At 41.2% G+C, this 23,219-nt stretch overlaps 1 protein-coding gene across 1 annotated transcript in view; it reads left to right on the top strand.

The window, feature by feature from the left end:
• LOC136166713 (putative adhesion G protein-coupled receptor E4P) overlaps positions 1 to 23,219 on the top strand; it is a 36,080-nt gene that overhangs the window by 3,917 nt on the left and 8,944 nt on the right. Inside the window, exons 3-14 of the mRNA XM_065933374.1 lie at positions 2,296 to 2,346; positions 3,415 to 3,516; positions 5,581 to 5,733; positions 8,143 to 8,183; positions 9,050 to 9,185; positions 10,652 to 10,759; positions 14,786 to 14,970; positions 15,542 to 15,709; positions 17,716 to 17,910; positions 19,662 to 19,897; positions 22,180 to 22,246; positions 22,800 to 22,891. Coding sequence (XP_065789446.1) covers positions 2,296 to 2,346; positions 3,415 to 3,516; positions 5,581 to 5,733; positions 8,143 to 8,183; positions 9,050 to 9,185; positions 10,652 to 10,759; positions 14,786 to 14,970; positions 15,542 to 15,709; positions 17,716 to 17,910; positions 19,662 to 19,897; positions 22,180 to 22,246; positions 22,800 to 22,891 — 1,534 coding nt within the window. The remainder of the gene's footprint in view (positions 1 to 2,295; positions 2,347 to 3,414; positions 3,517 to 5,580; positions 5,734 to 8,142; positions 8,184 to 9,049; positions 9,186 to 10,651; positions 10,760 to 14,785; positions 14,971 to 15,541; positions 15,710 to 17,715; positions 17,911 to 19,661; positions 19,898 to 22,179; positions 22,247 to 22,799; positions 22,892 to 23,219) is intronic.

The following is a 23,219-nucleotide window of genomic DNA, read 5'->3' as shown; positions in this document are numbered from 1 at the left end:
CTGGGTTGGCAAACACATGGAGATTTGAGGAAAGTAGTGGCTGGAAGGGGCACGGAATCCCCACCCCCTTCCTCATACCTTGCCCAGTGTGTGTCTTCCATTGGCTCTTTCTGAGATATATTCTTCTATGTATGCGTGCCAAGTCATTTCAGTCATGTCCGACTGTGACCCGATGGACTGTAGCCCGCCAGACTGTTCTGTCCACGGAATTCTCCAGGCAAGAATACTGGAGTGGGTTTCCATGCTGTCCTGGGAATCTTTCCAACCCAGGGAAACCCGCGTCTCATGTCCCCTGCATTGGCAGGCAGGTTCTTTACCACCAGTGCCACCTGGGAAGCCCAATATCCTCCTACAATAAACTGGTAATCCAGTAAGTAAATGGCTTCTCTGAGTTCTGTGAACTGCTCTAGCAAATTAATTGAACCCAAAGAGGGAGTCATTGGAATATCCAATCCATAGCCAGTTGGTCAGAAGCCCAGGGGACAACTTGGAATTGTGATGGGCATCTGAAGTCTTTGGGACTGAGCCCTTACCCTGGGATATCTGATGCTCTTCCTGGGGAGTTAGTGTCAGAACTGAGTTGAGAGAGACAGATTCGGAGGTTGGGATTGACACATACACACTACTCTATATAAAATAGATAGAGGAATTCCCTATCCCAGTGGTTAGGGCTCTGCGCTTCTGCTGCAGGGAGCACAGGTCTGATCTTTGGTTGGAGAACTTCAGATCCCACGTGCCATGCTGCATTAGAAAAATAAAAAATAGATAACTAATAAGGATCTATTTTAGGCTTCCCAGGTAGCATTAGAGGCAAAGAATCCACCTGCCAATGCAGGAGACATAAGAGACGTGGGTTTGATCCCTGGGTGGGGAAGATCCCCTGGAGGAGGGCATGGCAACTCACTCCAGTATTCTTGCCTGGAGAATCCCATGGGCTGAGGAGCCTGGTGGGTCCACAAGGTCGCAAAGAGTTGGACACGACTGAAGCAATTTAGCATAGCACAAGGATCTATTTTATAGCACAGGAAACTCTTCTCAGTACTCTGTAATGATCTATATGAGAAAAAAATCTAAAAAAGAGTGGGAGGGAAAAAGAGAAAAAAAGAACTGAGTTTAATTATAGGATACCCAGAGAAATGTAAATCAAAACCTCAATGAGGTACCATTACATGCCAGTCAGAATGGCTGCTATCCAAAAGTCTACAAGCAATAAATGTTGGAGAAGATGTGGAGAAAAGGGAACCCTCTTACACTGTTGGTGGGAATGCAAACTAGTACAGCCACTATGGAGAACAGTGTGGACATTCCTTAAAAAACTGGAAATAGAACTGCCATATGACCCAGCAATCCCACTTCTGGGCATACACACCTAGGAAACCAGATCTGAAAGAGACACATGCACCCCAATGTTGATTGCAGCACTGTTTATAATAACCAGGACATGGAAGCAACCTATATGCCCATCAGCAGACGAATGGATAAGAAAACTGTGGTACATATACACAATGGAATATTACTCAGCCATTAAAATGAATTCATTTGAATCAGTTCTAGTGAGGTGGGTGAAACTGGAGCCCATTATACAGAGTGAAGTAAGCCAAAAAGAAAAACACCAATACAGTATACTAACACATATATATGGAATTTAGAAAGATGGTAACGATAACCCTATATGCAAGACAGAAAAAGAGACTCAGATGTATAGAACAGACTTTTGGACTCTATGGGAGGAGATGAGGGTGGGATGATCTGAGAGAACAGCATCGAAACATGTATATTATCAGGTGTGAAATAGATCGCCAGTCCAGGCTGGATGCATGAGACAAGTGCTCAGGGCTGGTGCACTGGGAAGACCCAGAGGGATGGGACGGGGAGGGAGGTGGGAGGGGGTTCAGGATGGGAAACACATGTAAATCCATGGCTGATTCATGTCAATGTATGGCAAAAACCACTACAATATTGTAAAGTAATTAGCGTCCAACTAATAAAAACAATTGGGGAAAAAATAATTATAGGATACCCAGCTGGTGTCAGAGGATTGCTTATTGCTGAGGGAGCTCCCGTTGTCCCACACACATTGGATTTGGGTATAGAGTCTCTGATAGCTGTAATCAGTAGTGTATGATGCCCTTCTGTGACATTAGTGTTTATAGCCAGTCTAGAAGAATCTACAGTGAAGCTAGCACACATATGACTTGACAAGAGGAGACAAAGTCCCCCAACTCACTGAGGCCTCAGTCAGGTGGAGCCTCAGGGCATCTCCCATCTGCTTTATCTCTGTCCTCATTCTTCTAGGTCTCAGTGTCCTCCTGGCTCTGTCAGGATTGGAAGCAAAGAAGGCTGGAGGTGAGTATGTTGTTATTGATCAGTTTCTCAGTCATATTCTACTCTGCAATCCCATGGACCACAGCATACCAGGCTTCTTTGTCCTTCACTATCATTGCAAACACTTCATACTTCAATGAGAAAAAAAGACACCTTGGTTTGTTTTTGTAGTTGCATACATGAACCTCACTTTTCTACACTATTCGTTTGTTGGTTATCCTCCTCGTGTTTCCTGTTTTCCAGCCCTCCATTGTTGTTTTTCCATCACTAAATCATGTCTGACTCTTTGCAACCCCATGGACTGCAGCACACCAGGCTTTCCTGTCCTTCACCATCTCCCAGAAGTTGCTCAAACTCATGTGCATTGAGTCAGTGATGCCATAAAACCATCTCATCCTCTCTCAACACCTTCTCCTCCTGCCCTCAATCTTTCCCAGCATCAGGGTCTTTTCTAATGACTCAACTTTTCACATCAGGTGGCCAACGGATTGGAGCTTCAGCTTCAGCGTTAGTTCTTCCAGTTAAAATTCAGAGTTGATTTCCTTTAGGATTGACTGGTTTGGTCTCCTTGCTGTCCCAGGGACTCTCAAGAGTCTTCTCTGGCACCACCAGCCCCCAATACATGTAGCAAAAAACAGCTTTATTGTTGCAGTTTTTGTTGTTAATTATTCTGGTTAGCTGATTCATATCTAGAATGAGAAGCTGGTTTATTTTTAATCCACTGACTCAGTCAGTCCATCACTGTTTGAGGAAACTACTCCCTGGGGAAGAAGACCTTGAGAACCAGCATGTGGTGCTCAAAAAGGATGCTAGTGGCCAGAGGAAGCCCTCAGTAAGGAAACACAGGTGCTGAAATCTGGAAGCTCTACTGACAAGCAAAAGTGGTATTGGTGGCAGAGGTGGGGAATGGGTGGGGCATGGTGAGAATCTATGTTCAGCAGTAGGATGAATTCCAAAAGGATGCCAATAAGCTATTCCCAGGAGGAGGTTCTTGCGACTGCAGCATCTGGTACATCATAGGTGCTCAATGAGTATTTCTTGAATGAAATGAACAAACAAATGAATGAATGAATTCTGTGTTCCTTGCAGTTTCCTGTCCTCCATGCCAAGAAAATGCTAACTGCCTCAAAAATGGCACCTGCGTTTGCAAAGATGGATTTCAGTCTCAGGGGTCCTCTCAGAAATGTGAAGGTAAAGAAGAAGTCTGCATTCATCTTGGCATTTGAAAGGGACCAGGGGCAACCTTCTTAGTCTCAAATACTGTGTCACCTAGTGGTGCTGGTACTACAATGGTACAATGATATTACAAAGTGGAAAGTATCAGGACTGCCTCCACATCCCTATAGAAGCCCCCAGCCCTTGCCTTCTTCTCATGTGCATCCTAATGCTGGCTTAGTGAGCCCTGATATTGGCTTGGGTTTTCTTCAGAGAAAAGTGGAGTTCTCAGGACCCTGGACTCTTAAAGTCTCAAGCACTGGTGATTGGTTTTTTTTTGCAGGGGTTCTAAGGATTCCACAAGGGCAGGGAGAATCTCTTTTGTTTATCACTCAATGCATAGGAAAAATAACAATATCACATGGCAGATGCCCAACAAATAAGTGTTCCCCAAAGGAACAAATGAATAAACTCTCTCATCACTCAGCATCTTCTGTGATGTGGTCCCAACTTAGCTTTTCAGTTTCACTTTTCACTACTCTCATCAGCTCTGGCCAAATCTCTTTAATTTCTACAAATTCTAAAGGTCAATCTAAATGCCAAGGGCAATACCACTCCTGAATCCTAATTGCTGGGACTGGTTAACTGTTTGGTGGTGGTGTTGTGTCAATTCATTAGGTAAAACAGAAAATAGTAGACTATTTAAGATGCATTTATTCCGTTTAAACTTCATTTTACTGTGGCAAAATGTATAAATTACAATTTATCATGTCGCTCAGTCGTGTCCAACTCTTTGAGACCCCATGGACTGTAGCCCATCAGGCTCTTCTGTCCATGGGATTTCCCAGGCAAGAATATTGGAGTGTGTTGCCATTTCCTCCTCCAGGGGATCTTCCCGATCCAGGGATTAAACCCACGTCTCCTGTCTCCTGCGTAGGCAGGCAGATTCTTCACCACTGAGCCACTTGGGAAGCCAGGTGTATCTTTCAGTGGTGTTTAATACACTCACATTATTGTGCAACCAACGCTACCATCCAACCACAGAACTTTCTCATCATCTCAAATGGGAGACTTGTACCCATTAAATGCTAAATTCCCATTCCTACTCCTTCCCCAGCCCTTGGCAACCACCATCATTTCTATCTCTGTTAATTTGACTCCTTTAGGGCCCTCCTATAAGTGGAATCATATGATAATGTATTTATTTATTTAAATTGTTTTTTTCAATTGTAGTAAAATACGTATAATGCAATTCAACATTTTAATCATTGTTATTGTTATTCACTGTTATTCATTGACTACTTTGTTATTGTACTTCACTGTTATTTAGTACATTCACACTGTTGTACAACCATTGCTGCCGTTCATCTACAGAACATTTTTCATCTTGCAGAACTGAAACTCTTTCCCCGTTAAACACTAACTTCCCTCTTCTCTCCCCCTAGTCCCTGGCACCCACCATTCTACTTTCTATCTTGGAGTCATATAATATTGGATGTATTTTTTTAGATGTTGTATTTTGAAACAGTTTGAGACTTAAAGAAAAACTGCAAAACAGTGCAATGAATTCTGTAGAGCTTTTCCTCAGTTCTCTAAGGTCAGCCAATGATATGACAACCTTCATACAGTGAGCAAAATCAGAGGATGAATATTGGTACAATAATATCAACTGGACTAGAGACTTTATGCAGATTTTGCCAGTTCTCCCCCTAAAATCCATCCCCGTTTTTTCCTGTTCTAAGAGCCATTTCAGAGTATCACATTGCATTTCGTCATCTCAGTCCTGCCTCATCTAATCTGTGAGAGATTCTTAATCCTTCCTTGTCTTCTGTGATCTTGATCCTTTTGATAGGATATCAGAGAAGGCCTTCTGAACTTTATTTCACTCAACAGTGTATCCTAGAAATTACTCTGGCTTTATAAGGTAACTTCAGGAGAATTGTCATCTCTATATTGAATCATCTTAACCAAGGACAGATGTTCTAGGTACATTTCATAAGTGATGTTGGGTAGTAGAGATTTCATGGGCAAAGGAAAGCAATATGGTTTTTTGAGAATAAAAAGTGATATTTTCTAATGCTATTTTCTCTTGATTCGCAGATATTGATGAGTGTGCGACTGGGCGGGCAAGGTGCAAGCGGAAAGCATACTGCAGAAATGGAATTGGAAATTACTACTGCAGCTGCATCCCACATTATCCTGTCTTCAACTGGGTGGCCAGTATCATCACATTGAATCATGCAGAATGTTATGGTAAGAATCTCCAAATACTCCAGTAATCAAATACTCCACCATGAAAAAGGAGGCAGGAGATGATCCCTTGAGAGTTTCACCAATTTCAGGCTAGGATAACAGGGTAGAGATCTGTCCTGGTCCTCACTCTTCAGTCCATTATTGTCCTTGGTAACCATTTCCTGGGAGATTTCTCTCAAGCCCATGGCAACAGTCACCACCTCCAAGTAGATGCCTTTGTTGTTGTTGTTCAGTCACGTCCGATTCTTTGCGACACCATGTACTGCAGCACACCAGACTTCCCTGTCCTTCACTATATCCCTGAGTTTGCTCAAACTTATGTCCATTGAGTCGATGATGCCATCCAACCATCTCCTCTTCTGTCATCCCCTTCTCCTCCTGCCTTCCATCTTTCCCAGCATAAGGGTCTTTTCCAATGAGTCAGTATTTCGCATCAGGTGGCCAGTGTCACTTAAAATATGATGCTAGGGAAAAAAAATACGATACTAGGTAGACAACAGCTGATTGTTATTATCTCAATTAACACCGGTTTCTTTGGGAAGGGTTTTCCACACCCCAAACATGGCCTTTTTCTGTATACTGCCAAGTCATCTCATCCTATATATTAATATGATGGACTCTTATAATCACTCAATTATTTGCTTGGCAACTTTGCCATAGGCTGCAGACTCCGCAAGGGAACATATTATGTCTCTCTTTTTAAAAAACTGGAGTATAGTTGCTTTACAATGCTGTGTTAGTATCTGCTGCACAATGAAGTGAATCAGCCCTGTGTATACACATACCTCCTTCCTCCCATCCCCTCCATCCCACCATCCGGGTTATCACAGAGCACTGGGCTGAGCTCCCTGCACTGTCCTGCAGGTTCCCACTAGCTATCAGGTTTACACATGGTAGTGTATCTAGGTCAGTCCCAGTCTCCCAGTTCATTTCATTCCCTCTACCCCTTCCGTGTTCACATGTCTGTTCTCTATTTCCGCCCTGCAAACAGACTCATCCACAAGTTTTTCTAGATTCCACATAAATGTGTTAATATACAGTATTTGTTTTTCTCTTTCTGACTTACTTTCCTCTGTATGACAGACTTTAGATCCACCCATGTCTCTACAAATAACCCAATTTCATTCCTTTTGTTTGTTTGTTTCTTCTACTTATTTATTACTATTTAATATTTAAACTTTATGTTTTATCTGAAAATGTATTTTATCTTAATTCTTAGTTATTTTTGTTCACTTTAAAGAAATCATTGTTTTCTAGATTCCGTTGTTTCTGATGAGATGTTAGCTATCAGCCTAATTGGTTTTCATTTGAATATAATCTTTTTTTCTCTTTGTCTTTGATTTTCAGCATATTTTTTTGAAGTTTTTTGCTTGTTTTTTAAAAATGTATTTTGTTTTAATTGAAGGATAATTGCTTTACAGAATTGTGTTGTTTTCTGTCAAATCTCAACATGAATCAGCCATAGGTATACATGTATCCCCTCCCTTTTGAACCTCCCTCCCATCTCCCTCCCCATCCCACCCCTCTAGGTTGATACAGAGACCCAGTTTGAGTTCCCTGAGCCATATAGCAAATTCCCATTGCCTATCTATTTTATATATGGTGATGTAAGTTTCCATGTTACTCTTCCCATACATCTCACCCTCTCCTCCCCATTCCCCATGTCTCTTCTCTATGTCTGATTCTCCATCATTGCCCTGTAAATAAATTCTTCAGTACCATTTTTCTAGATTCCATATATATGCATTAGAATATGATACTATCTTTCTCTTTCTGACTTACTTCACTCTGTATAATTGGCTTTAGGTTCATCCACCTCATTGGAACTGAGTCAAATGTGTTCTTTTTATGGCTGAGTAATATTCCATTGTGTATATGTACCACAACTTTTTTATCCATTCATCTGTCGATGGACATCTAGGTTGCTTCCATGTTCTAGCTATTATAAATACAGCTGCAGTGAACATTGGGGTACTTGTGTCTTTTTGAATTATGGTTTTCCTAGGATCTGTGCTCAAGGATGGGATTGCTGGGTCATGTGGTAGTTCTATTTTTAGCTTGTTAAAGAACCTCCCATACTGTTCCCCATAGTGGCTATATCAATTCACATTCACATCAACAATGAAAGATCATGGTATCTGTCTCTTTATTCACCTATGTTTATAAGATTTAGCCTCCCTCTTAGTAGGTGCTCCATAAACCCTACTGACTGAATTTTTGAATGAGAAACCCCATCCTAATTCCCTTTGAAAATTCTACTGTAGAAGAGATTTGGGAACTCTTAGAATGAAATTAGGATGGTATTTGGGTACAGAAAGAAACACTCAACTTGAATGTGATTGGAAGAAAGATCTATGTTAGAGTGTGTTATTTCCCACATTTCATTTGACTGTTACTTTTCTTTCTCAGAGGATGCCAGAAATGAGACACAGGTACCAGGGGACATTTGGGTAAGTAAGGTGTAGCCTAGGTTTGAAAAACAATCAGTCTTACCATGCCTTTCTCCTGCTCAAATACCATGGCTCTCTATGACTTCTTGTTGTTATTGTTCATTCGCCAAGTCGTGTCTGACTCTTTGCAGCCCCATGGACTGCAGCATGCCGGGCTCTCCTGTCCTTCAATAACTCCTGTAGTTTGCTCAAATTCATGTTTGTTGAGTCAGTGATGTTATCTAACCATCTCATCCTCTGTCACCCCTTCTCCTTTTGCCCTCAACCTTTCCCAGCATCAGAGGCTTTTCCAATGAATTGGCTCTTTGCATCAGGTGGTCTTCCAATGAACATTCAGGGTTGACTTCCTTTAAGATTGACTGGTTTGATCTCCTTGCTGTCCAAAAGACTCTCAAGAATCTTCTCCAGTAACACAGTTCGAAAGTATCAGCTCTTTGGTGCTTTGCCTTCTTTATGGTCCAGCTTTCACATCTGTGCATGACTACTGGAAAGACGATGCATAGTCTTGACTATATGGACATTTGTCAGCAAAGTGATGTCTTTGCTTTTTAACATACTGCCTAGGTTTGTCATAGCTTTCCTGCCAAGATGCAAATGTCTTCTAATTTCATGGCTGCAGTGACCATCAGCAGTGGTTTTATAGCACAAGAAAAGGAATCTGTCACTTGCGCTTCTGTTTGCCATGAAGTGATGGGACCGGAGGACATGATCTTAGTTTTTTTTTAATATTGAGTTTTAAGCCAGCTTTTCCACTCTCCTCCTTCACTCTCATCAAGAGGCTGGCTCACTCAACCACACTTATGTATATTCCTGCTTTTCAGAGTTTCAGTAACCATCTACCTAATTAGTTTTTATTTCTTTGAAAGGAAACGCTGAGGAACAATGGAAGCAAAAAGTACATTGCACAACAGGCGACCCAACTACTTCAACGTGTAGAATTGACCATATGGAACAAGAGTTTTGTTTCTCCAGGAAAGCATGAAGATCCTGTACTTGACATAGGTAAGAAACACTAAGCATTAGTTTTAAGACCAGAAAATTTTATGAAAGTTATCTTTCATCAGACCTGTGTTAATATGTTCACATATCATGAACAGAGTTCACTTAAGTGATTTTTCCCAAATGCAGAAGGTCACTCCCAGGGGACTATTCCTTTGGAAAATTTTTATTTTTTCTTGCTAAATTTTTAAAAATTGAATTATAGTTGATTTATATTATTGTGTTAGTCTCAGGTATATAGTAGGTCTTCCCAGGTGGCACTAGTGGAAAAGAACCCATCTGCCAATGCGGGAGACATGACAGATGTGGGTTCAACTGCTGAGTTGGGAGGAGTCCCTCGAGGAGGGCATGGCAACCCACTCCAGTGTTCTTGCCTGGAGAATCCCATGAACAGAGGAGCCTGACTTCAGTCCATGGGGTTGCAAAGAGTCAGACATGACTGAACTGACTTAGCAAGCACACATGCATATATAGCATAGTGATTCAGTACTTTTGCAGATTACATTCCATTGCAGATTATTATGAGATATTGGGTATAATTTTGTGTGCTATTCAGTAAATCTCTGTTGCTTATTTATTTTATATATTGTAGTCTGTACCTGTTAATCCCATAATCCCAGTTTATCCCTCCCCACTACCTCTCCCCTTTGGTAACCATAAATTTGTTTTCTATGTCTGTGAATCTGTTTCTATTCTGTACATACACTCATTTGTATTATTTTTTAGATTCCACGTGTAAGTGTTACCTATAGTATTTGTCCTTCTATGACATTTTATTAAGTATTATATTCTCTAGGTCCATCCACGTTGCTGCAAATGGCAATATTTCATTCTTTTTAATGGCCGAGTAATATTCCAATATGTACCACGTTTTCCTAAGTCAATCATCTGTTGATGGGCACTTAGACTGCTACCATATCTTGGCTATCATGCAGAGTCCTACTGTGAACACTGGGGTGAATGGATCTTTTTAAATTAGAGTGTCTGTTTTTTCTGGATCTATGCCCAGGAGTAGAATTCCTGGATCATATGGTAGCTCTGTTTCTAGTTTTTCTTTTTTTTTTTTTTTAATGAAAACTCTGTTTCTTGGAAAACTTTTAAATGCTTAGCTTCCCTTGCTTAAAAAAAATGAGTTCTCCTTTCCCCAGGTGCCCCATTACACATTGTTTAAAGAAAACTTTTCCCTTTAAACATTCTATGGTAAAGGCTGAGCCTGCCTGTTTTAGTTCCAGCTCTGGGAAGCACGATAGTCCTCTCTCTTCCCCTGAGTTGTGTGACCCATATGTGTTGCCTATACTTTCGGCGTTTCATCTCCACCAGTCAGAACTGTCAGGGGAGGACCAAACGGTCTACTTTGCATGGAGTAAATAAAATGACTAGTAATGGATCTGTCAAAGAAGGGAGTTATTAGCAAGTCTTTTAGGCATGAGAACTGAGCAAAGCAGGACTCACTTTCCTAATATTTCCAGTTTATGAAACCAAGAAGTGCAATGAGACAAGTGAGAAGACTGTTCTAGAAGCTGGAAACAACACAATGGATATCGATTGCCCAAAAGCTTTCAAAGGAATCACAAGAGGTACTGTGTCTAAGATGACTTATACCCTTGACCTATAACTTCTAGGCACTCTTGTCTCATTTCTAGGTGATGGAGCCAAACTTTCAAAGCATTCAAGGTACGAAGACTCTTCTGGCAGAATTGAAAGATCTGCCTTGACCACTAACCAGGCAATTTTGAGGACACAGTTTGTATGGACTTTGTGATACACACGGAGGTTCAAACAGGGATTTCTTGACTTATCTCCTTAAAAGGGATGGGCTGGTGCGTGCTCAGTTTCATGTGCTGATCCAAAAAGCTTACCCTTTTTTAAAAACTTTATTTTTTTAAGTGACATCCCTGGTGGCTCAGCTGTAAAGAATCCACGTGCAATGTAGGAGACCTGGGTTCGATCCCTGGGTTGGGAAGATCCCCTGGAGAAGGGAAAGGCTATCTGCTCCAGTATTCTGGCCTGGAGAATTCCATGGGCTCTACAGTCCATGGGGTAGCAAAGAGTCGGACACAACTGAGTGACTTTCACTTTCATAGTTGACGTACAATGTCATGCCAGTCTCTGCTATAAAGCGAAGTGACTCAGTTAATACACATTATTTTTTTTTTTAATATTCTTTTCCATTATGGGTTATCACAGGATATAGAATATAATTCACTGTGTTATAACAGTAGAACATTGTTGCTTACCCATTCTATATGTAATAGTTTATATCTACTTGTTCATCCCACACTCCCAGTCCTTCTCTCCTCCATCCCCCTCCCCTTTGGCAACCTCGTCTGTTCTCTGTGTCTGTGAGTCTGTTTCTGTTTTGTAGATACGTTCGTTTGTGCCATATTTTAGATTCCATATATAAGTGATATCATAGGCATATTTGTGTCTCTTTCTCACTTACTTCACTTAGTATGATTATCTCTAGGACCATCTGAGTAACTGCAAATGGCATTATTTCATTCTTTTTTTGGCTGAGTAATATTCCATTGTATACACATACCACATCTTCTTTACCTATCCCTCTGTTGATAGACATTTAAGCTGTTTCTGTGCTTTGATTATTGTGAACACTGCTGCCATGAACATAAGGGGTACATGTACCTTTTTGAATTATAGCTTTATCAGGAAATATGCCCAAGAGTGGGATTGTTGGATCATATATTGGTTTTTTGAGGAACCGTCACACCATTTTCCATAGTGGCTGCACCAACTTACATTCCCACCAAATGTAGAGTAGAAGTGTTTCCTCAGAGAAGCTCACTCTTGATGATGGCACATGAGTTGCCTCAAACACTGTCTCCCTTGAGAAGCATTTTATATAATCTCTCTACTTAAAACAGTCACCCAGTCTTCTGCTAGCCTATAAGTTGGCAAACTTTTTCTGTAAGAACACAAGAGGATAAATATTTCTGATTTGGGGGGCCAGATGATTTTTGTTTTATCTACTAAACTCTTGACACTGTAGTGTGAAAGCAGCCATGGGTGATATGTAAATGAAGGGACATGGCTGTGTGCCAATAAAACTCTATTTACAAAAACAGGTGGTAGGCTGAATTTGACCCCAGGCCATAATTTGACACCCCTGCTTTATTCTATCATTTTATTTAAGTCTCTGCATCACATCGACACCATGCAATCCTTTCCGGTTTATTTATTTGTTTGTCATCTATCTCTCCCAGGACGTCGTCTCCCTGATGACCGGGACTCTGCCCATTCTGTTCCCTGTTGTGTTGCAATGCCTGGACCACTGTCCAGTACACAGTAGATACTCAGCAAACATGTGACAAATGAACGAATGAATGCATGCATGAAAAGTATGTCAAAGAGAAAGACCAGTTACCTTGAGAGAGTGAAGTACTTTTCCTATGATTCCTCCAGAAAATTCCTGGCTACTGGTTAATCTTCGCTGTTTACTGTGAGCTGTAGAAGAGAGGAGGGAGAGGGAAAGACATCTAAAAATGAGCTGATTTTTATGATTCTTTCAGCCATTCACTGCTTTTTAAAATCTATTTCTTAATTTATTTTTGGTCGTGCTGGGTCTTTGTTCCTGCTTGCGGGCTTTCTCCAGTTGCAGTGCCGTGTTTCTCATTGTGGTGGTTTCTCCTGTTGTGGAGCACAGGCTTCACAGGATGCATGGGCTTCTGGTTGTGATTCACAGGCTCCAGAGCACAGGCTCAGTGGTTGTGGCTTAGTTGCTCTGCGGCATGTGGAATCTTCCAGGACCAGGGATTAAACCCATTTCCTCTGCATTGTCAGGGGATTCTTATCCACTGGACCACCAGGGAAGTCCAGTTGATTTTTTAGATCGAATAAATAGTGATGCAGGTGGTTAAGTGGTTTGGGGTAAAACTGGGATGGTAACACATGAAAGATTGCAGTTTAGGAAACTGTATCATACGTGCATTTAACTTCTATGACTTAAGTTCTTCTAGCATGAAAAGGGGAAGGGAAGAGGGTGGGAGGGAGACAGAGCGAGAGAAAGAGAAAAAGAGAGAGAGGCTGACAAAGAGAGGTAGGAGGAGGGAGTGAGGGAAGGATGAGAGAATAAATTAAATAGAATGGGCCATCCTGCATACTTTTCCATTAAATTAGATACCCAAAAGTCAGCTTGAGATGGAAGATGGGAATTATTTGGAATATTTTTTAAATTAATTTTTATTGGAGTATAGTTGCTTTATAATGTTGTGTTAGTTTCCGCTATACAGCAGAGTGGCTTAGTCATGTGTATACACAGATCCCCTCTTTTTTTGGATTTCCTCCCCATTTAGGTCAGCACAGAGCATTGAGCAGAGTTCCCTAGCTATACAGTAGGTTCTCATTAGTTATTCATTTTGTACATAATATTGATAGTGGATGGAGCTTCCCAGGTGCTGCAGTGGTTAAGAATTCACCCGCCACTGCAGGAGATGCAAGAGGTGTGGTCCAGTCCCTGGGTTGGGACGATATCCTGGATTAGGAAATGGCAACCCACTCAAGTGTTCTTGCCGGGAAAATTCCATGGACAGAGGAGCCTGGCGGGCTACAGTTCATAGGGCCGCGAGTTGGACAAGCCTGAGCAACTGAGCACGCACACATCAACAGTGATATATGTTGATCCCAATCTCCCTGTGCATCCAGCGCCCCACTTCCCCCCTGTGTCCATACATTTGTTGTCTTTTGTGTCTTTGTCTCTTTTGCAAACAGGATCATCTGTACCAGAGTCCACATGTGTGTGTTAATATACAATATTTGCTTTCCTCCTTCTGGCTCACTTCCCTCTGTATGACAGTCTCTAGGTCCATCCATGCCCAACTTTATTTCATCTTATAGTTGAGTAGTATTCCACTGGACATACACACCACATCTTCTCCATCCACTCCTTTGTTGATGGACCTCTAAGTTGCCTCCGTCCCTTGGCCATCATAAACAGTGTGCAGGAATGCATATGAGGGAGTCATCATCTATTCAGAAACATTTGACTTCCTCATCCCACATGAGTTTCAGCCTTCCCAGGTGGTGCTAGTGGTAAAGAACCTGCCTGCCAATGCAGGAGATGTAAGAGATGGGGGTTTGATCCCTGGGTCAGAAAGATCCCCTGGAGAAGGAAATGGTAACTCACTCCAGTATTCTTGCCTGGAGAATCCCATGGACAGAGGAGCCTGGTGGGTTACAGTCCATGGGGTCGCAGAGAACTGGACGTGACTGAACACGCACGTGCATATGTGCATGCACACACACACACACACGCACACCTGAGTTTCACCTTCTGGAGATAAACATCTTGCCTTATGAGTCTCCTTTTGATGTCTAATGTTCATATATAAATATTTTACAACACATTGATAGAATATTTTGCACGTATATCCTTTATAATGTGAGATACATTAGACTATATATTACATATACAGAATAATAATCCCTAAGTCACATGTAATGTATTGATTGGGCAATGGAAAAGATTTCCAAGTGCAATTTTGACTTTATATAAAATTTGCCTTACAACCCTCACACAGAACACTAATGTACCAATTCCCCAACCTCTAGACACCCTAGAAAATTTGACTTTTCTTCCATTTTCTCAGATAGGAGTGCAGTGGCGCTTATCACTTATCGATCTCTTGGGGATGTTCTCAATGGATCCTTTTTCAGTGATAGAAGAGGGATAAAGGAAGTCAGCCTGAACTCTCAAGTGATAAGTGGCTCCATTGGTGTGGAGGGAAAAGTTGATCTATCTAAACCTGTGCTCCTGACCTTCCAACATACTCAGGTGAGCAAAATCTAGGCTTTACCTCCAACAGGTGGATTATCAGAGTCCTGGCAGGAAACTGCATTCAACTCTGATCACTCAGCGTTAAAGGGACTAACAAATGTTGAGGCACTCAGAGATGGCAAATGTGGGACAGCTATTATCACATTTAAGCATAAAAAGGCAATGGTGGGGGAAGCAGTGGGGGGGGTGGTGAGCATTGTCCAATGAAGGCTGCAGGTATACAGGAAGATTGCCCATTGGAGATGGCGGCAATTTGCAGCAGAAAAGCAGTACAGAAGAAATACCAGAGCTGCCTCTTCTCCCTCTCATCTGCTTCTCTCATTGGTCTTATCAATGGCAAACAACCTCGGCAAAGCAATGCATAACAGTCAGTCCCGGAGATAATCAGAGAAGGGCAGAATAAATGAAGAACAAACCCCACAGTGAAAGTGGGGTATGCAACACTTCCCCACAAGGGTTTCAGAATTTTTCCAATCCAGTTTCCAACCCAGTGCACCTCAATTAACCTATAAAGTTGAAATGATAAAAACCAGAAGGAGATCCACTTTTCATGCTCTTCTCTTTCCAGCCAGGTGGTGGGAGGAGAAAATATTTCTGTGTCTACTGGGAAGGATCAAAGGATGGGGGCAGCTGGTCGACGGAGGGCTGTGCTCACTTGGGCAGCAACGATTCTCACACCCAATGCAAGTGCTCCCACCTTTCCAGCTTTGCTGTCCTCATGGCTCTTGTTCCCAAGGTACAACAATTTATGATCCCTTACAGTGAACTTGATCGTGTCCGGGAAGTCTCTCTGAGTCTCAGTGGGGAAAAAAAGCAACTCTGAGATAAGGAGTCAAGCAGAAGTAGATTACTTGAGAGTTAATTCCAGGAAGCATCAGTAAAGAAGTGGGAAATGAAATGGGAAAGAGATAGAAGCCAATCAGAGAAGCCGGATATCAGGTACCACTATGAGTAACTGGGCTTACTTCTCTCTGGGAGATTTTTGGAGTGAGTGTAGAAGACACACCTCAGAGTCATCCTAACTGAATGGAGAGAAAGCTGGGTTATTTATACACCACCTCCCTTCAGTCATTTGTTGAAACTACATCACCGACTCAATGGATATGAATTTGAGCAAATTCTGGGAGATAGCAGAGGACACAGGAGACTGGTGTGCTGCAGTCTATGGGGTTGCAAAGAGTCAGACAAGAACTACCAACTGAATAATAACAACATCCAGGGGGTATTCATTCTCTTGACATGTCCATGGGCATGGGCAGAGTGTGCTCAAGCTAGCAGAGAAAGCCCTCAGTCATTGAAAAGTCGGTTGTCAGCCCCTATGGTGGAAAGGCCCATGGAGACCTGTTACTCTGCGAGAAATAGAGCTAACCCCCATCGCCAGAACAAAGGCAACTGGCCATCACCCGTGTAAAAGCATAGCCTCCTAAACTTCCGAGGTGCCAACCATATCTCAGATAACTCAGATTTAAAAAAATTGACCTAACTTGTTTCCCCATTTATTTTAAACTCCCATTTATTGAGCATTGACTGGAAGATAACACCATATTTCTTATGTAAATACATAACCTCATTTTGTTCATTTAACAGTTTTGTATATAAGTGCCTTTGTTGTTCAGTTACTAAGTGTGTCTGACTCTTTGAGACCCCACACACTATAGTGCATCAGGCTCCTCTGTCCTCCTGGAGTTTGCTCAAATTCATGTCCATTCATAGTGATGCTATCTAACCAACTCAATGGGCATGAATTTGAGTAAACTACTATACACCTGATGCCATTCCAGACATTGTGGATACTACAGAGAATAAGACAGCCTTCATGAGATTTTTTTTGATTGCTGTCTTGTCCAATAGGATCGCCACTCGTGGTTATTGAACACTTAAAATGTGACTAGTATGACTGAAGAAACAAATTCTATTCCATTTGAATGCATTTAAATTAAGAAATAGTATAAAATATTCTTCCATTAAATACAACTTTGTTGTTTGGTAGGACCATGCTTTACTTTCACTCTTTAAAATATAGTATTTGATTGAGATGCTTGGTAAGTGTAAAGTACACACTGGATTTCAAAGACTGAATATGGAGGGGAAAGTACCAACTATTTCATTAATAACTTTTACACCGAGAGTAATTTGAACTGATTATATTTTGTTATATCATTATAATAATTATATGACATTCAACACATTGAACTGGTAGTATTTTGAACATGTGTACATGAGGGCTAAATTGCTTCAGTCGTGTCCGATTCTTTGTGAGTGTAGCCTGTGGACTATAGCCCACCAGGCTCCTCTGACTATGGGATTCTCCAGGCAAGAATACTTGAGTGGGTTACCATGTCTGTCTCCAGGGGATCTTCCTGACCCAGCAATCAAACCTGCTTATTACATCTCCTGAATTGGCAGGCAGATTCTTTACCACTTGCACCACCTGGGAAGCCCAGAATTTTGAACATGTACTATTAAATCAATGTGACTTGTTTCTTTTGACATTTTCAAAAACACGGCTACTAGAAAATTTAAAATTGTGCACATGGCTCATCTGTTTCTATTTGTCAGTGCCGGTCTAGCTCTGTGTGATAAGTGCTATAACTGCCCGTATTTTGAAGAGGGAATCTCTTCAAAAGTCTCAGAGAGATTAAGTCATTTCTTTGGGAGCTGAACTGAAAAACCCATCTGATGCTCCATCAGGAACATACCTATAGAGCTAGAATAATAGATTCCTCCTTTGGTGTCTCCTAGGAGGACCCCGTGCTGACCATGATCACCTATGTGGGGCTGAGCCTCTCTCTGCTCTGCCTCCTCCTGGCGGCCCTCACCTTCCTCCTGTGTCGATCCATCCGGAACACCAGCACTACCCTCCACCTGCAACTCTCCATCTGCCTCTTCCTGGCCCACCTCCTCTTCCTCGTGGGGATTGATCAAACTGAACCTGAGGTAGGTCAATTAACATATTATTTATTTCATCGTCCTAATCCAATCTAGCCACTTAGTAGGAAAGATGGGATGAATGATGATAAACACCAATGATCGTGTAGGGTAAAAAGCAAGAGTTCTCATTTCATCTCTCTGTATAATTTTGAACATGACCCATAATTTCTTTTTAAAAATTTTGTTTTTCTTATTGAAGTATAGTTGACTTACAGTGTTATACCAATGACTATAATTTCTGAGGGGTTATTTAGCAAAATGTTTGAGTGTCAGACTGATGGTATTAGTTAGGGTTACAATAGCTACTGCAACAAATAAACTATAAAATATCAGTGGTTTTTCACAAGAGTAGTTCATTTTTCCCTGGGTCAGTAGAGGGTGAGTGAACAGGTGTAAAGTGTATCTCTCCTCCAACCTCAGGCCATGGGAGGCACTCTCAACTTCCATACACAGCTTCCAAGGTCATCCTGCGATTCTTTCCATTTTGACCAAGTGGAAAGAGAAGGAGCATGGTGGAGTCATAGGAGAGGGGTTTATTTGGACCTCTCAAATCCCACTGGCTAGAATCCAGTCACATGGTCAAACTAACTGCAAGGAGTGCTGGGAAATGTAGTCTCTGCTTGGTAAGTCGAGTCCTAGTGATAAACTGAGGGTGGATGGATGCTTGGCATATTGGTGGATGTGACTTTGCTGGTTTCTGCCATATACATTTCATAAATAAAATTTATTGGAACCATGATCTTTGATGTCTGAGAGCTAGAGAAGATGGATGTCCCAGTTCAAGCAGAGGGAGCAAATTCTTCCTTTCTCCAACTTTCTGTTCTATTCAGGCCCTTGACAAATTGGATGATGCCAATCCTCATTGGTGAGGGCCATCTTTGTTACTCAGTCTATTGATTCTGATGCTAATATCTTCCAGACATATCCGCACAGACATGCCCAGAAATCATGCATTATCAGTTATCTGGACATACCCTAGCCCAGTCAAGCTGAAACATAAAATTAACCATCACATTCCCCCAAAGGGCAAGGTCAATGGAGTACTGATTTGCTAACTCTTGTCTATTATGAATTTGATGCTGCTTCCACAGTGGCTCAGATTGTAAAGAATCAGCCTGCAATACAGCAGACCCAGGTTCAATCCTTGGGTTGGAAAGATCTTCTGGAGAAGAGCATGGCTACCAATCCAGTATTCTTGCCTGGAGAATTCCATGGACTGAGGAGCCTTGCAGGCTACAATTGATGAGGTCACAAAGAGCCAGACCTGACTGAATGACTAACACTTTCACTTTTCACCCATGGCATTCATTTCTTGGCACTTCTGACTTGCCCCATGCACGAGAGAGGCAGATTTCAATGGCTGGTGAAAGTCCCTGGAAGATGTGTTACCCCTAAGCAAAATGGCACAGGTGTAAGAATTGAAATTCCAGGCTAGCGTGCAGGAAATAATAAGTGCTAAGGATATAATTTGACTTCCCAGGTGGTGCTAGTGTTAAGAACCTGCCTGCCAATGCAAGAGACATAAGAGGTGCAGGTTTGATCCCTGGGTGGGGAAGAGCCCCTGGAGGAGGGCATGGCAACCCACTCCAGTATTCTTGCCTGGAGAATCCCATGGACAGAGGAGCCTGGTGGGCTACAGTCCATGAGGTCGCAAAGAGTTGGACACGGCTGAAGCGACTTGGCATGCATGCAGGCAAGGATATACTCAGGTACAGCCCACATCAGCTCCATGTTCCTAACTCTACTCTCCCCTCCAGGCGCTGTGCAAGGTCATCGCAGGTGTACTGCATTACCTCTACCTGGCCGCCTTCACCTGGATGTTCCTCGAAGGGCTACACCTCTTCCTCACGGTCAGGAACCTCAAGGTGGCCAACTACACCAGCACAGGCAGATTTAAGAAGAGGTTCATGTACCCTGTAGGCTACGGGGTCCCGGCAGTGATTGTGGCTGTGTTGGCAACAGTAGGACACAAGAATTATGGAACGTATACTCAGTAAGCATGATGAGTGCATTCATGGTGGAAGTGGTGTCCATTACCAGTACAAAATCTGAAACACTGAGGTAGAGAGGGGCTGGCAAACTTTCTATAAAAAAAAAAAAAAGAAAAACAACAGATGGTAACTGCTATTGTTTTGCAAGCCATATGGTCTTTTTGGAAATTACTCAACATTGCCCCTGTAGTGTTTATAGACAATTTGTAAACTAATGGATGTGATTGTGTTAATTTTATTTTTTTATTAATATATTTATTTTTATTGCTGGACTGTTAGTTCTTTGCAGGCAGCTCTTAAGTCATATACTATATATCTCCATCACTTAGCACAAACCTAACACTGCACACTACCTTTGCCAATTTGGTCGTGCACAACTCTTAAATTCTTTTCAGTAAGTAATTATAGCCATCAAAATACTTGAGATGAATAAGAATGAGCTATTTCCCTACAACCTTTCTTCCTCATTATGGTGAAAGTAAACTCATATAAAATTTTACCACATATGAATATATTTATTAAATAAGCTTTTAAGTGCATGGAATAATTCATTCATTCTGCAGGCTTGGGGAAGGCTCATCTTAGATACTAGAATATCACCTTCCTGGAAAGGTTCACTTGAGGCAGATAAGACAGTAATCCAAATCAGGATCCATTTTCCTCACAATAGGCATCAGACAGCTAGAAATCTGCTTCAAAGGCAAGACACAGGATCATTTAGGCTCAAGACTTTGGACCATATCCCTTCAGGGTCTTCCTGGATTCTTTTTTATTTATTTATTTATTTATTTTCATTTATTTTTGTTAGTTGGAGGCTAATTACAATATTGTAGTGGTTTTTGCCATACATTGACATGAATCAGCCATGGATTTACATGTGTTCCCCATCCCAATCCCCCCTCCTGTGATTGTGTTTAAATAAAACTTTATTTACAAAAACAAAGAGTGGACCAGATTTGGCCTGTGGGCCATAGATTGTAACCCTTGGAATAGAATCAAGTATGGGAGATTTTCTGCCTACTGAGCATTGGTAATTGCTTACTTTTGCCAGTTTCATATTGTCGTGTCCTCTTTCAGAATAAATTATATTGATAAATTATACTATCTTTGCAAATATAAGCTATGAAAGAATACAAAGTATTGGGCATTAGAGTGCTTGGTACATGAAATATGCTTGATTATTAGTGTTGATAGTTTTTTTAGCTGAAAATTTTTATTTTACTCTCTTATTTTAGCAATCATTATTATCAGAATCCACATTCAATGTGGGAGACCTGGGTTCAATCCCTGGGTTGGGAAGATCCCCTGGAGGAGGGCATGGCAACCCACTCCAGTATTCTTGCTTGGAGAATTTCATGGACAGAGGAGCCTGGTGGGCTACAGTCCATGGGGTTGCAAAGAGTCAGTCATGACTGAGCAACAAAGCACAGCACATTATTACAATATATTTATTGAGATTCCCTGGTAGCTCAGCTGGTAAAGAATTCATCTGCAATGCAGGAGACTCTGGTTCGATTCTTGAGTCAGGAAGATTCCCTGGACAAGGGAATGGCTACCCACTCCAGTATTCTGGCCTGAAGAATTCCATGGACTCTATAGTCCATGGGGTTGCAAAGATTCAGACAAGACTTTCACTTTTCACTTTCACATGGTATTAGAATACATTATTAGCTACATTCATTGATCTTTAATTCTGTCAGGAAATGTATTAAAAAGTATGCACATTATCTCATTTAATCTTTACTATGAGATCTATATGGCGAAAACTTTGATAAAAGAAATCAAAGTAAATTCAAATAAATGAAGTGATAGTCCATATTCATGGACAGGAAGACTCAATATCGTCAAGAAGTCAGTTTTTTCCTACTTGATCTATAGAGTGAATGTATTCCCAACCAAAATCCAGAAAATTATTTTGTGGATATTGACAATCCAGTTCTGATGTTTATAGGGAGTGGCAAATGACCCAGAATAGCTAACACAATATTGAAGGAGAAAAGCAAAGTCAGAGGACTGATAATACTATCTGACTTCAAGACTTGGTATATAGTCACAGTAATTATTTAATCTTTTCAACACTTTGGTTGGCACCACTTTACACTCGGGAAACTGAGGTTCAAAGCATGCAGCTTGCAAGAGATGAGGACCCATGTTTAATTCCACCTAAGATTCAGATCTGAACTAAACAGGTATGGACACTGCTCAGATATTGCTACAGTGGCCTGAATTCAAGTCCTTTGCTTTCTCCTAAGAAATCAGCTAATGCTTATCTTTCTCTCAACAGCTGCTGGCTCAAACTTGATAAAGGGTTCATCTGGAGCTTCATAGGGCCAGTAGCACTCATTATCTTGGTAGGTGACCAACCAGTGATATTTACTGGCCAAACACAGAGTGTATTTCTTATCTGTTAAAGTGGAAATGAGATGTGATAAGGAAATACAGCCTAATGTGATCAACCCTTCTTGCTAGAAATATTGTCTTCGCTTGTCTTTCCTCGGCTTCCCCCATTTCCCTGGTTCCTCTGATATAACATAACCCTCTGCTGGGAATTCTTTTAAAAATCCAGTATTTGTTCATTTGACAAACCTTTAGAAAATATTCACTCTGCATAGAACATTTTTCTGTTTGCCAAGAAATTCCTGATTACATCCGTCATCCTGGTATAGATATGAATAGCATTCTTTCACTTTTAAAGTGTCCTGGCTTGAATGATAAATTATATAGTCAAGCTAATCAACCATCAGATGCTATGGGTTCTATAGTCTGTGTTGTATAAAAGACCTGAACCTATATGCATAAAACCTGTATCTTTTGGGAAAAGATTCTTAGGTCTATCTCAAGTTGAGTTGCATGACATAGCTTCAAAAGACAGTTCCAAGTCAATTTTCCATTCTGTTTCCACAGATAAATTTGGTGTTCTACTTCCAAGTTCTGTGGATTTTGAGAAGCAAACTTTCCTCCCTTAATAAAGAAGTTTCCACCATTCAGAACACCAGGTAAGAATGCATACCAGAATTAGTGGTACCCATAGATTTTTTTCCTATAGGACCACATTTTCTGGGACCACCCAGAATATACAAAATAGTGTATAAAATAGTGTATAAAACTTCATACAAAATAAAAATATACAAAATAGTATATAAAACTTCCAGGTAAAAATAGTGTATAAAATACACTATTACAAAAATAGTGTATAAGACTTCCAGGTAAAAGATTTTGCAGAGGAATAATTTTCAAGAGTGAGAAAAAACATTATTCTCAGAGGTCATAAACATAGGTTTTCCATTGCTGCTGTACAAAAAGGCACCTTCTTCTTAGATTGCA

Source organism: Muntiacus reevesi, chromosome 1 (assembly GCF_963930625.1).
Source record: "Muntiacus reevesi chromosome 1, mMunRee1.1, whole genome shotgun sequence".
In the NCBI taxonomy this organism is placed as follows: Eukaryota; Metazoa; Chordata; class Mammalia; order Artiodactyla; family Cervidae; genus Muntiacus; species Muntiacus reevesi.
This window is presented reverse-complemented; position numbering and strand designations above follow the sequence as displayed.